At 39.6% G+C, this 13,928-nt stretch overlaps 1 protein-coding gene across 3 annotated transcripts in view; it reads right to left on the bottom strand.

Moving 5' to 3' along the window:
- Positions 1-5,133: 5,133 nt before the first annotated feature.
- kitlga (kit ligand a) overlaps positions 5,134-13,928 on the bottom strand; it is a 28,079-nt gene continuing 19,284 nt past the window's right edge. Inside the window, exons 2-10 of one of the 3 annotated variants that reach the window (XR_004614172.1) lie at positions 12,849-12,959; positions 12,311-12,367; positions 11,912-12,064; positions 11,453-11,633; positions 10,106-10,162; positions 8,383-8,474; positions 8,056-8,166; positions 7,304-7,367; positions 5,134-7,211 (exon numbers count right to left, since the gene is read on the bottom strand). Coding sequence is in view for 2 of the 3 variants with exons in the window: in XM_034588639.1 (XP_034444530.1) it covers positions 7,337-7,367; positions 8,060-8,166; positions 8,383-8,474; positions 10,106-10,162; positions 11,453-11,633; positions 11,912-12,064; positions 12,311-12,367; positions 12,849-12,959 (789 nt within the window). In the remaining variant the exon portion in view is untranslated. The remainder of the gene's footprint in view (positions 7,212-7,303; positions 7,368-8,055; positions 8,167-8,382; positions 8,475-10,105; positions 10,163-11,452; positions 11,634-11,911; positions 12,065-12,310; positions 12,368-12,848; positions 12,960-13,928) is intronic. The other 2 variants (XM_034588639.1, XM_034588641.1) reach the window with 2 other exon arrangements.

Here is a 13,928-nt window from a genome sequence, read left to right as displayed (position 1 = left end):
AGAAGGATGGGAAAGCAGAAGCTCCTGGCTGTGAGGTTGGTTATGAAAGTTGGTGTCGGGAGAGAGTCCTAAAGGCCATGTTTACAAAAGGGAGAGTGAGAGAGCTGCTTCAACAATGCTGTCTCGGGACTTTCCTGCACAGAGGTGATGCCCTCACTCAGAAAGCTATCAACTGTGCTAGCAGCCTCTTAACTGTGAGAAATCCAGAAATGTATAAAATGTCATTGACATTTTCAATTTTATCAAGGGAGAAGGATATTGTCATCAGGATTCAGTGTTCATACAACTGCTCTTACACATTTACTAAGGGTATTGATTCATGATCAAACATTTTTTCTCACATATTTTGGTGATACGATCTGATCGTCATACAGCTTCTTTGTTGGCCATGCATTCTTGTTCTGTTTCATTGGAACCCCGACCTATCTAGTCTATAATCTGCTTCCTCTTACAGCACCAGCGGAAAAAACCTAAAGCCCACATTCAAGCGCTTGAAGTCATAGAGATGTGATCACTGCCAGGACATAATTATTTAAAGGGAAATCGAATCAATCACAGTCATGGGAGTGCCGAACCGGCACGCAATGATGGAAGAGACTTGCGTGACCCTGGGAAACATCTGAGCCACATGTCCACATTATACATACTATTGGCTTGAGGTCCATTGACTTAAAGTCATGCTACATTATGCCTATTCACAGTGACACAATTGCACATTCATTGTACAGTAACATGTCTAAGTACAGTGGAGCCAGCCTTCCTGTTGTTGACTGATAACAAAAACCAAGTGGTAACATTGTTCTCTGTGATGTATGAGCGGCTGTGGCTGCGGGGTATAGCGGTCGTCCTTCAACCAGAAAGACAGCAGCTCGAATCCCAGCCCATGCCGGAGGACCCTTGGGCAAAATGCTGAACTCTGAATGGCCCCTCATAGATGTTGAATGCACTAATTTGAAGTTGCTTTGGATAAAAGTGTCAGCTAAATGACATGTAATGTAATCATGTATTTCCCTGACATCCACAAAACAACCAATAAAGTGATTTTTAGGGAAAATCCCAAACCTTCCACTACGCAAAGCAGTCATGTATTCGTGCTTATGTCTGAATATTTAGCTGATAAAAAAGTCAAGCTGTAGACTTGAGAATGTCCCTAATATTAGCGCATACAGTGGTACTGATGGCAGTACCACTTTCATGGCAGGAAATGAAGCACTGAACTTTATGACTGAACCATATTTTTATTGTGACATGTATCTGCTTGAAAAAACAACATCTTTTGACCATTTCACCAATTATTTCACCATCTGTTGCCATAAAACATCCCTTCTGAAAATCATTTGATTGCATTGTACTAGCAGATATACAGAGGAATACATTGGTCAAACATGAAATATAAATATATATATAATCTTTCAAGTACAAACCCATTAAGATCATTCCACATTGACTCACTCAAGTAATCATGACCATCAACTTTCATTAACGTTCTTTAATTTCACAAGCTCTACATGTGTGGCTTTTGTGCTGTGTTTGCAAACAATGCATTTTTTTTAACCTAACTTATCCCAACAGTACTAGGGGATTGAAACTTACAATTGACTCCCCCTTTTCCAAAAATACTTGATTAATAATAATAATAAAAATAATTACTTTATCTGTATGACACCTTTTGAAATTTGTTAGGAAGAGCTTCAAAAAGAAGGACAAATAAAAAACAAATAAAAAACACCACAGACAACAAGCAAAATAATACAATGCCATTCAAAATTAAAGATAGCCAATTAAATAATACATTGTAATATGAAATAATTAAAAGTAAAGGTTAAGGAAAAGGATAAAAGGCACATAAGAGTGAATGCTAACAACATTTAAAACTATTCAGTAAAAGGGCCATTTGAAGGATGATTTCAAAACTTACAGTGATGTTTCAACTCTGAGTTCCTCAGGTAAACTACCGCAGAGGGTTGGGGCCCTGACAGCAAAAAGCCCTGTCGTCTTTTTTCAGCCACGACTGAGGAACAGCTTACAGGACCTTATCGGATGATGTCAAGCTACGGGCAGTGAGGACTGATTTAGAGGCTCAGCCTAGAAGCCTGGAGCCAAATCATGCAGTACCTTAACAGTAATAGTTTCAGATTGATTCTAAAATACACAGGCAGTCAGTGAAGGGAAGTTCAAATGAGGCCAATATGATCATGCTTCTGTGATTTGGTTAAAAGTTAAAGGATGAGAAAGATCACATAAGACAATCCAGTGGAAAGGGAGACCTGTTCATTTGAAAAGAGGTTTGGTTTGTACATTGTCAAGAGATGATGTGTTTTATCATAATGTTCATAGGGTTGTTATGTGTTGATTCCTTATATTTACAGCTTGTTCGTTTACCATATAGTGATGAAGTGGTGGTTAACTCTTCGAGGCTTCTTCTCTGGTCACATCCACTTTGCCTTAGATTGAAGCTCAGAACCAAATTGGGCAGGACGTGTCAGTATGACAAGATGCATGTGTTGTGTGTAGACTGGTGTAAGCTACACAGAGAGGAAAGTGCTCTCTGCCTGAAAACTCTCATGTTGAACGCACAGTGTCCGCTTGCAAATGTGTGTTGAATAAACCCCGGAATGACATTCTCTTTCATGTCAGTCCATCTTTTTAAAGAGAAATTGCCACCACATTCTGACATTTCTGTGTAGTCTGACTCATACAGTCAAAGTAATCCGGGTTGTCTTCACCGTGTCAACATTTTCTAAAAATGTTGCAATCTAAAAGGCCAGCCTGCAAAAAATGTCTCCCTCATGAAGGTTATATTAGTCAGTCTTTATTCAAATTTAAGAAAGATTTAACTGTGTAATTATTTTTTGGAGGATGTTATGTGTGTTGCTGTTGAGCTGAGTGGTCACTGTTATCAAGCCTACCTTCATTTTTATAAATTAGGTGGATAAGTAATAGATACTCCTGAAGATCATGGCGGGTGTTTTCAGACTTTATCAAGCAATATAAAGCTGCATAAATCAATAGAATTAACAGCAGAAAATGTGGAAATGTATGATCAATACAAACCATCAGGACCATGTTGCTTGGCAGGACAGTAGTTGGTGATTCTCTCCTGGACTACGATCAGACACTTGTTACACACACCGGTCTTAACGTCACTCTGTGAGCCCTGCTCACTACAAAGTCCTCTACTCTAATTAATCCAACTCAATCCATCTGAATTCTCGTAGGTCATTCTCAATGCAAAACTCCACAGTCTCTCTGGTCTCCAAGTTTTCAAACACTGTGCTGAATGAGCTCCGGGGCCTGTTCTGCAAAGGAAGTTCAATAAACTACCCTGGATATCTTTTCTCTATCTGGTTTGCCTGAGCCTAACATTAGCCTAACATTTTTTATACTCTATATAGGGGACACATTGTATCCCACACGGCATCAATAATAGTAGCGTACAACTGATTGTCACTGACTAAGCAATATGTACCATCATGCATGCAGTGACAGGAAGAAAAATGGCGGAGAGACCAGAGGAGAGAAGGCAGCATGTCTTAGCCTTTTTCCTCTGGTGAATCTACTCCTTGTTCTTGTTATAGATATATGAATTATTGTGAGGATAAAGACAGACAGGTTTATGTTTGCTGACATTTTCATAAACAGCGTAGATGGTTTTCTTTATGACCGTTCCGAGACAAATCTGTGGTGGTGGTAAAATGTGTTAATAGAACAGAGCAGCGCATCACAGCAGGAACTGCAGCAAACAAATTAATTTTCTACATTTTAACTTGATCATTCGAGTAGGTGTAAAATAAACATTTCAAATTTATTAAGAGATTTTCCACATTGTTGTACGCCATAATCCTGAGACAATGATGTAATTACTGGCGCAGAGAAAACTACCGAAAGTGGGGTTTTTTTGTTAATGAGCTTAGTATATAGTCGTCTACAAACAAGTGTCGACTGAAGGATTCCCCGTCAGTATTTTAGCATGTGGCCAGACCTGACGTTCACGCAGCACAGGTGTGTTATTTGGGACATTTGACATGGCCACCAGTTTGTGCATTTAATCAGTGATCAATTGAGGAAGATGGAACCTTTTCTTTAAACAACAGTATGTCGCAGAGGATTATGCTAATCCTAACCATGGCCGTATAACCGCCCAGTTGGGAATGCAGTCTTCGCACCCTTGACCTCTGTCACCGTTTGCAAACATGGCGCAGCTCCTTCCTGAACTCTGTCCTGCAGACACACCAGACGCTCCGCAGCTGCGGATCTGGTTCTTTGCATCTGATGTCTTCTCTTAATCACAGCTTGTGTATCTAATTATTGTCTTTTATTTCTATTTATTTCACCTCCTTAATCTTGATGTCCTTCCCTGACCTCTGTTTGTATGTTGACCTGTGCTTTTTGACACGTATCATATTGGATGTTGTCTGTGTGATCGTGAACGGGGTCACCTGCAAATTAATTGCCCTATTTGGGATCCAAAAAGTTGTCTGAATCTGAATAACTCGCTAACGAGCTACAATAATGACTCAAAAAACTTAACAAGTAGATAAATACTCCAAAAAGTACACACAGACACACTCACCAAATCAAACTTTGCTACAGTGATGAATGTAAAGTAAACGTAATTCGTTACAGTAAATATTGGCAATATTCTAAAAGTGGCTGAAGACAAAAGGCCTGAGGCCAAGTTCTCGTTCTGGTGTTATTGCTTTAATAAAATATGGGGATGAAGAAGAAGATAAAAAAGCCTTGCATTTTATTGTTAAGACTCTTCTGGGGAGTGTCAGCTACCTTGAAACAACAGCGGCCTTAGTGGACAAAATGGTTGTTCAAAAGCCTTGAATCTATTAAACTATTGAGAAGCGAGGAGCCAAAAACAAGTGTTTCTACTTTTCACTGACAGACACACAGACGATTTTGCTTTCAAATAGCAATAAACACGCAGTATGAAACTTGTCGATTTCTTTCCCAGAGGCATGTGGGTGATTACATTCACACTTAATGTCTGCAGCTCAGCTGTTTTTCACGAGGAAAGTGTTTGCATCGTGTGGCCTGAGTTTGAATCCCCACTGATAGGCCTAGATCGAAAAAAGAAAAGCAGAGTGATTAGAATTCCTCAATAACAACAACAAACCAATAAACAACAGTTGGATACGTGTTCTTTATTCATATCTTATATATGTTTGTTTACATTTATACAAAAATACAGAATACAGTAGAGTTTTCACCCAGAATACCAACCGGGCAGTAATTACATTTGCTTTTTGGCACCCAGACTTATTTCCTGTCTAGAGCCATTTGATTCACCCAGTGGAGTGGGATGGATTGGATCACTCGAGCCCGAAAGCACTGTTCGGAATGCAGCCCTGCTCACTCTCAGACCACACAACAACCCACATAGGAACAGTATTTAAGGGCACTCATTCTCTTGACTAATGCATGAAATTGCTTGATTTCTGGCATCCATGCATCAGACATACAGTTTGTGGCTCTTGCACAGACAGGAAAATGGGAGACCATGTATTATATATTTATGTATATATATATATATATATATATATTCATTTATATATATATATTTATACATACATCGATTTGTTTTTGTTCACAGCTTAGACCTGTTGCAGCTCATGATATTCATAGACTATGTATGAAAAGCAACGTTTGACATAGTATATCTTGTCAGTTAGTTTGTTTGTGGCGAGACTAGCCTATGTCTCAGAATAGTGGGCACTGCATGTAATAGTCTTCATGTAGAAAGCAAAACCTAACGCTGACTGAACAGAAAGTCTCAGGTCTAAATTGTCATAGATAGTATGTTCCAATATTGTTCAAAAATGCATTTTTGCATGGATGTAATCGTCTAAAAGCTTAAATTTTTTCCAGTACTTCACTACACCACTAATTTCAGATATTCCTGCTAAAAGTACTGCTGCTGTGGACTACATGAACACCAATGTGGTATACATTTGCTAACACAGACTCAGCTCTAAACTGCCATAGAGAATATGGCACCAGTAATATGTGGACGTTCATAGAGTGTTCTTCAAAGACGGATTTTGGAATGAATATGATTATCTTGCAGTTCAACATGACACACAATACTTTACCACGCCAAAGAATTCCAGCTATTGATGCTGAAAGGTACTGTTGCTCTGAACTATATGAACACCAATGTGGTATACAGTTTTTTTCAAACACAGATTCAATTTAGCACAATATACTCTCATCTGCTATAACAAAAAGTCCCAACATATAGTCCCATATACACATGAAACAAGCAGAGTTACGTGCTGAACTGTTTCCTACAGGTTACAATGGCTAAAATGTAACGGTGGCCAGAAATGTCCCAACCACTGCAAACTGTACTGCCGATGAAGGAGTTTTCACATACTGGAGCACTGCTTTTCCAGGATCGTCTTCATATCGTAACTGGGCACAGGTCAAGCCGACTAAACGGTCATGGTTTTGAGTTAATTTAGAAGAAAGAGAAAAAGAGAGAGAGAGAGATTGGAGACCATATCTGCTGAGTAACTGTGGTGAGATTATTCTAATCTGCCATGTAATGATCTCTCCACTGTCTGCTACCACACAGAAACATAGACAGGCTTTTTGACATTTACACACAGAGTCAATCTCGCTAATCAAACAAGGCACAGAACCAAAGAATGGACATAGTACAATGTAAGAACATGATAGAAATACTTAAGACTACATACAGAAACAGATCTTTGTGTCCTGCCCACTTCTGTCAGTGTCAGCTAGTCAGCAGCAGGACGGCCCTATGGGAAAGGTCACAGCCAGCGTGTCCTGTTCACACTCCAACCTAACAACTGATTGTCATTATTGATCTCAATAGTCATCCGTTGCGTTTCCCTAAAATAATTCATGATGCAGCAGGGTCTGATGGACGATTTGCAGGAGCCAGAGAATCCAGTGGAGGCGTGATACAGGGGTTTCTCTCTGACAAAATCTCACAGACTTTTTTCAAAAGCATGCGGTTGGTTAATGCAGTCTTACAAAGAAAGGCAAGCTTATCCATATGGTAGCAGGCACGATTTAACCAGACAAATCTTGGTCATGGCAATCGTGAATCTGCCATTGTCAATCTGGAGAGCAGTCCAAAACAGGCCTTTCACTCCTGAGGTCTCACTATGGAATTAAGCCTTGAGTTTGTTTTTCATCACCCCTGGACACCAACAGGAGAAAAGAGTAGAGCCCTGTGGAAGAGAAAGAGCAGGGACAGAGGGTTTAGAGCACCGTGACAGGTAGGATTCAAACAATTGTCTTGATTTTTGTGTGAAAAGCTCACCAATTATGCTGAAGAACATCGAGGGGAAAAGCATTACACAATTTCAATGACGTTCAACTTGTTTCTGTAATTGAGCAGAAAGAAAAGTATTAGCCACTATCCTGAGACGACGACAACAGCAGCAGTAACAAGTCGTCTGAAGAAGACAGAAATGGCTCTTTTAGGGAGGCTGAAAGAGCTTTCACATGACAAGAGTCAAGTGTTCAATGCCCAGTCAGGTGGTGGCTACGCATGAAATGATTTTAGTTTCTGGTGATTGTGTTCCTGTACAAACACACCATCCAGAAGTCAGATGAGATCTTTCCTAATCAGTGAAGACAGACTGATGAGTGAATGGTCAATAATCCTGCTATATAATAATCCATCATTGCTTTGTTTTTGAATTGGCTTCACACATGGGAAGTAAAAGTTAAAGGCAGAGACAAAATGATTCAGTGCTGTTTCAGCAGGAGCGTGTCTTCTTGTAAATAAATCAACTCTGTCGTTCGTCTGTGGGAGCAGCGTGTTACAACACATGGAAAAATCTTGTTGTTAGCCGACTAAATGACCACTCATTTCAAAACCTTCATCTCCTGCTATGTGACGCAGGCTAAGCTAAGATTTAATTAAGCCTCAAGCCCAAACTGATGACCGCTGAAAACAATCCAAGCCTCGCCCTGTGTGAGCAGGCAGTGAGTGAAAGGAAGGGGAATAGTTTCCTGTTGAAATGTTGCTCTGGCTGTAAAGATACATGTGAAAGGGAATAAAGCAACTCACTTTTCGGATGTTTCATCCAGTGGAGATGCAGTCCATTCTGATCCTGTGAAGATTGCCCCTGCTCCGGGGTTCTGTTGAGGAGCCTGCTCGTTCCTCCGGGATCTGACCTGTTTTTCAGGGGAAGGAAAGTACTGTCAGTGTCCAAGTACTCAGCCCCACTCGCAATCACTACGACTCAGATCCACAAAGTATCTCTGGCCGTCATAAATTCCATGGATCCGAGAGTAATCTCCTTACAGTAACAAACATTACATCACAACTTTATCTCTGGAGCACCTCGGGCAGTTACACAGGTTAGTGCCATGGGTCAAAGGTCAGCTCACCTTCCACACGATCAGGAATACAAGGCCTAAGAGTGGGATGAAGAGTAGGGAGAGAAGGCTTCGCTCCACCACCGCGGGCAGCAATCTCTCTCCTTGAATTTCAACTAAACAAAGAAAAAAATCATATGATTTTCAGAAAGAGAATGTGTTATGTTAAATTTGTTATTTGTGGTTGACGAAGGATTTTACCCAAACATGACTCGCGTTGCTTTTAACATTGAAATTGATTTCATTATTTAGCTAACTTTTTATTTCTATATTTGAAAATGTATTCACTGTTAGTTAGTGCGATCAAACAGGTTTCGTCTGCTGATAGTGGGCCTAAAAGAACATTTGCAAAACAGCTGCAAATACCAGCTAGTTGTTTATTTTATCACTGATTATCATCAACATCCTGCTTTCTAATGTTGCACAATCAATTAAATCACTCAGAAGTGGCAAAGAAACACTAAAACGCCGCCCTCAAGTAAACCACTGACTTTTAATACAAGGCATTCCAGATTTGCCTTAAACATCCCATCCAGACAAGTTTTCAGACATATAAAAAAACGCTCTGTTTTGAATAATAATTTTGTGTTTGATGTGGTTTTTCGAGTTAATCTTTCCCCAATGTGGAATTTAGTGTCAAACTCTGCACATACAGAACATCATTCTGCAAAGGACAGCTCCATGCATCCACAGAGCAAAACACTTTTCTGAGTGGAGTTTTAGTAACTAAACAAAAAATATTTAAAAAAAAACTAAAATATATTTTTCAGGGGTTCAAAGAATCACAGAAGTCATGGTTCGCATCAGATTGTGTTTTCTATTTATTAATTGTAATATTTACTTGTTGAATTGAAGTGCCATATGAACAATAATTTATAAGAAATATGACTTCTGTTGTGTCTTTCCTGTATCCAATTAATTATCTAGATTGTGGTGGCCCGCAATTTTCTAATTTGTCCTGCTACAGTTTCATAATGAACCAGAAAAAATTACACTTCTCATTATAGCACAACAATCTTCAAAGTTAGTGTTTTCCTGCAGCGCTATTTGCCTCGTGCTTGTTCGGGTTCTCACCCCTCATCTATACAGTTTTTGTTCTCTGTTGCACTTGAGAGGGGCGATTATAACCTATATTGCAGCCAGGCACCAGGGGCAAGCTATTATGGCTATATTTTTGGGAGCTGCCATGTCGTCCATCTTTATTTTCTGTCTATTGATTAGAACCAAAGCCATTGTGTGAGCCAATAGGAAATAGGAAACTCACTTACACTCACTTAGTGTACTTTCTCTGTTCATAGACCAAACCTGTGTCACTGTATTATGTGTGTGTGTATTCTTATAGTTAAAAAACTTATTTTCTGTCAGTTGGACCAACATGAATGGGACATTCGACCAAAGAAACAGAAGCAGATAAACTATTGAAAATGTAGCGGTTGCCATTGGCCTCTGGTGCAGGTGGACAAAAGCCTTCCTGCAGCAGGCTATATGAGATGTGATGATGAATTTGTCTCGCAGTGTGTAATTAATCAAGTGACAGCAGCTCCATGGAATGGGCTGACTTGCTCTACTTTTGATGGCTGCAAATCAGTGCAGGCTTTGATGGTTGCAAATCAGTGCAGCCATCAAAACCTCCGGCTTTGATGTCTGCAAATCAGTGCAGCCATCAAAACCTCCGGCTTTGACACACCAGACCTGACACTTGTTTTCTCAGTAATTACGAGAACTGTGAACTCACGTGGATTGCAGCCTGTCGTACAGTCTGAGCCTTTGCTGCTGGACGTGGGCGATTCTGCTGAAAAAAGATAAGACAGCAAAAAAAAAAAGATTGGTGAGTTTGGTTTTACTGGAGAAGAAGAAGAGGGTGAAAAAGGGTGGAGTGTTGACGCCTGATGATGAAAACCTTGTCACCTGAGGTCACCTCACCACCTTTTTCACTACCCCACCACTCACACACACATACTCACACACATACAAAAGATCTGATCCGATCCGACCACTCTGGCAAAGAAAAGCCAAGCGCTTGGGAAGATTGGAAGATTGCTCTGTAATCAACACGTATACAGTCAGGTTTCGGCCCTTTTCTTCCTTTCACATGGGCTGCCTGGGGACATCTTCCCTCAGTCCTGTGACTCAGCCATGTCTCCATGGGCCGTCTAAGCACCGAGACGGTTTTGAGTTATTTTATCTTGTAAAGTTCTTGTGAAGAAATAATGGTTCCCGGCTTAAAAGCTTCTCCAAACGGTCACAAGAGATCTGTCCTAAATAGACCCCGGGCCGCGCACAATAGCCCAAAGAGGGTGGTGGTGTTTTCAAATGTTTTCTGAAATAAAGCACTTAAAATACCTAAAGAGTCAGTCAACCCAATTCATAAAAAGACAGATTTTTCTCACTTACCACTATTGACCTCAAGCTATGCAGGCTGGCATGATTGGAAGTCATTTGATTGTGGTGATCATTACGAATCTCGGACATCACAACAGTTGTGTATCTCACCAGAAACAATGTTCTGAAGGCCTTCATGTGAACATCTTTTATGGTAACTACTTTTAAATTTGAGCACATGCTGGAATCAGGGTGAAAAAGTAGTGGTGCAAATGTTCTGAGGCTGATCGACGGTTAAAAGACCCATAAAAATCACACATGTCTGGTTGGCAGCAGTTCAGGTGATCTTATCACAGAATAGTGGGAAGGCTTCATTCCAAACTGATCTGAGCTGTTAATCTGAGACTCACCGACTCGCTGATTTTATCACTAAACACACTGTTGCATGTGAGTAATGTAACCAGCTTCCCTGACCTCCAGTAACATTGCTAACGTGTAGTCTGTGTGGGTTGTTAATGCTCTAGGCAGTGAGATTATTAGTTGTGTGAAAAATACAGTGATTCTGTCACAACACGGGGCTTAATTCTACTTATCGCCACCCTGCAGATGCAAATTGAAATGTTGGAGTTGAGTCTTGACCAACGCTATTAGAGTGCTGATAGTGTCCAAAGCTGCATTCAAAGTCAAAACATTAACCCTGGTAAACGGCACAACAAACAGGCAACATATAAAGAATAAATATCACTTATAATGAAATTACCTTCTAAATAGTCTTCTGTAGTTACTGTGTAAGGTGTGGTGGGACAGGGAGGAGGATTACAGTCATCTGAATCTTCTCTATTCTGTGCAGCTATAAGGAAGTCTTTGACAAAGTCAAAGTATCGCGCTGTCTGCCACCTCTCTTCCCTGTAGTGGCACTCAAAATCGTACATGATCGGCTCCTACAAAAACATAAACACAATTTGAAGATTTCAGGCAATTCATTTCAAGGGATAGTTAAAAGCTTTTTTTTTTTTCTTGACTGATAATGTGCAAATTTGTGATTAGCTGGTTAGATACATGTCACTCATCTTGCGATAAAGGCCTGCAAGTTAACCATGTGTGCAATGTAATACAGGCTTGGTTAACATTAGTGTTTGTCACTCACACTAGTTCATTAGCTTCATTAGGCCAAAGTCAGTATATTTACAACACATTTTGTGGGTCTACCACAACTTACCAGAGACCCCATGTTGAGCCGCAGTTCTTGGAGCATTTGGATGAATATGCTAATATCTTTTCTGTTGGATGAAATGTTTCCAAACTTATGCGATAAATCTATTAAACTCTCCTCCAAGTAGAAGATGTTTAATTTTACCCAACACATCCCACCCTAGAAGACAAAGAGCAGAGACAAGGAAAAAGGTGAGCAATGACATGAACTGATAGATAATTAATACGTAGTGCACTAACTGAAAATTATCAGAGTACCAAAATGTCAACGTGAACATTCAATAGTGCATATCCACCAAGTCACAAAGACTACTGAAATGATGATGATCAAAGATGATCAAAGATGATCAAAGTTTGAGAAAAGCAGCAGTCATAAAAAGGATAATATGATGGTCTGGCATCTCACCTCTTCTTTAGGAACAAAATGTACAGGAATTTTGTAATCTTTAGGAATATTTTGTCTCTGAAAAAGAAGAAAAAAAAAAGTATTACATCACGTCCATCATCATTGAAATATCATCCAGGTTTAATTTCTAGTTTTCTCTGTTTGCTGATGTTGTTTTGAGCTCCCTAACTTTTAGACCTTTGCACATATTAACATTGGCAATAAAGCAGGTGCCGCCAGGCTTTTGAAAAGAGCATGAATCATAATGTTGTATGTTCCGCTAGAGCCAGAATTGGTTCAGCAGAGGCAGCAATAATCCTGACCTGATATGGAGGAAAATGGCGTAACACAGCCACACAGTCCAGACAGGCAATCATCTGACTTGAAAAATGTTATAAACAAGCTAAATAGGAATGATGCTTCCTGCTTTTGTGACTGTGCAAATACAACAAATATAAAGACAGTGCCTCATAAAACAAATGTGCACATCTATTTTGTAATTTGTAGATTAAATATACAGTATGTATTGCACACTAGACATACAATGTCTTCTCCTTACCAAAACAGAGAGCTTAGAGATGTCATCTGTCACTGGGTTGACGTCAAATTTACTTGAATGTACCCCAAGAGTGATGAACAGCAGTAAATAGACACAGACACGTATCCAAATCTGCAGGTAAAGGGGCGAAAAAAGCAATATTTTGACGATTAGTCTCATCTTTTTCATTAAATAAATAATAATAAAAAACAACAATTATAAACACATTTTAACCAGCATTACAACAAGGGGTTAAGCATGATATAGAATGAACAGAAGATTGGTGGTAGAGGTGAAAGCTGAATAAAAAAAGCTCAAAGTCACAAGTGTTGAAAAACGTCGAAATGACCGTGCAAAACCACTGACCACATTTACAGAATGACATTATATACACGAAGCAGCTTTTACGTTTGGTGTCAGCAATAAACTACCATGCTGACGCAAATGTGGAGGAGATCTTGTAATCCATCTGTTACGCCTCAGCCTATGCATGTCTTGAACCACATTTGTCCAGGACGATAACAATGAAATGAATGAAATCAGACATGTCCTAGATACGATGAGATAAGTTCAGGGAAGTTGCAAGTTGGTCCCGAATAATAAATTAGTATTTTCAGAATTGTATTTAAATATTGTATTAATCCTTGCAGGGAAATTGCTTTGCTCTGGTTTTACTCATCACAAATAAATACACAGTAAGTGGATAGAAAAATGTATAGTCAAGTGTGACGAAAGTAATGTGTCCATTGTCACATGAGTCAAGTCCCGGAGATCATAAAGAAGAACTGTCAGGAGTTTTTCGGCAACAGACGCATTTGCTGGGTTAGCGGGTTTAAATTAAGGCAATGCCTTGTGCAAATTCTTTCAGTACGTAATATGAATGTAGCTGCACGAGCTGAAAGAACAAATGATCTTGGGTAAATATAAAACACTTTTTTGCCGAGTTTGGGTTCCCAGCATGCAACTTTCCACTGAAACGTTTTGTGGTGAGTAGGCTGGTATGTTAGAAAGTAAGACCTCGTTCAAAAAATATATTTGTGAAGGAGCCTTGTTGCTGCTGCAGAGCCGCTAACACTCGATGAAGTAAAATAGAAAAGTGTT

The sequence above is a fragment of the Hippoglossus hippoglossus genome, chromosome 6 (genome assembly GCF_009819705.1).
Source record: "Hippoglossus hippoglossus isolate fHipHip1 chromosome 6, fHipHip1.pri, whole genome shotgun sequence".
NCBI classification, from domain to species: domain Eukaryota; kingdom Metazoa; phylum Chordata; class Actinopteri; order Pleuronectiformes; family Pleuronectidae; genus Hippoglossus; species Hippoglossus hippoglossus.
Note: the sequence above shows the minus strand (reverse complement) of the source record. Positions and strands in the feature narration are given on the sequence as shown.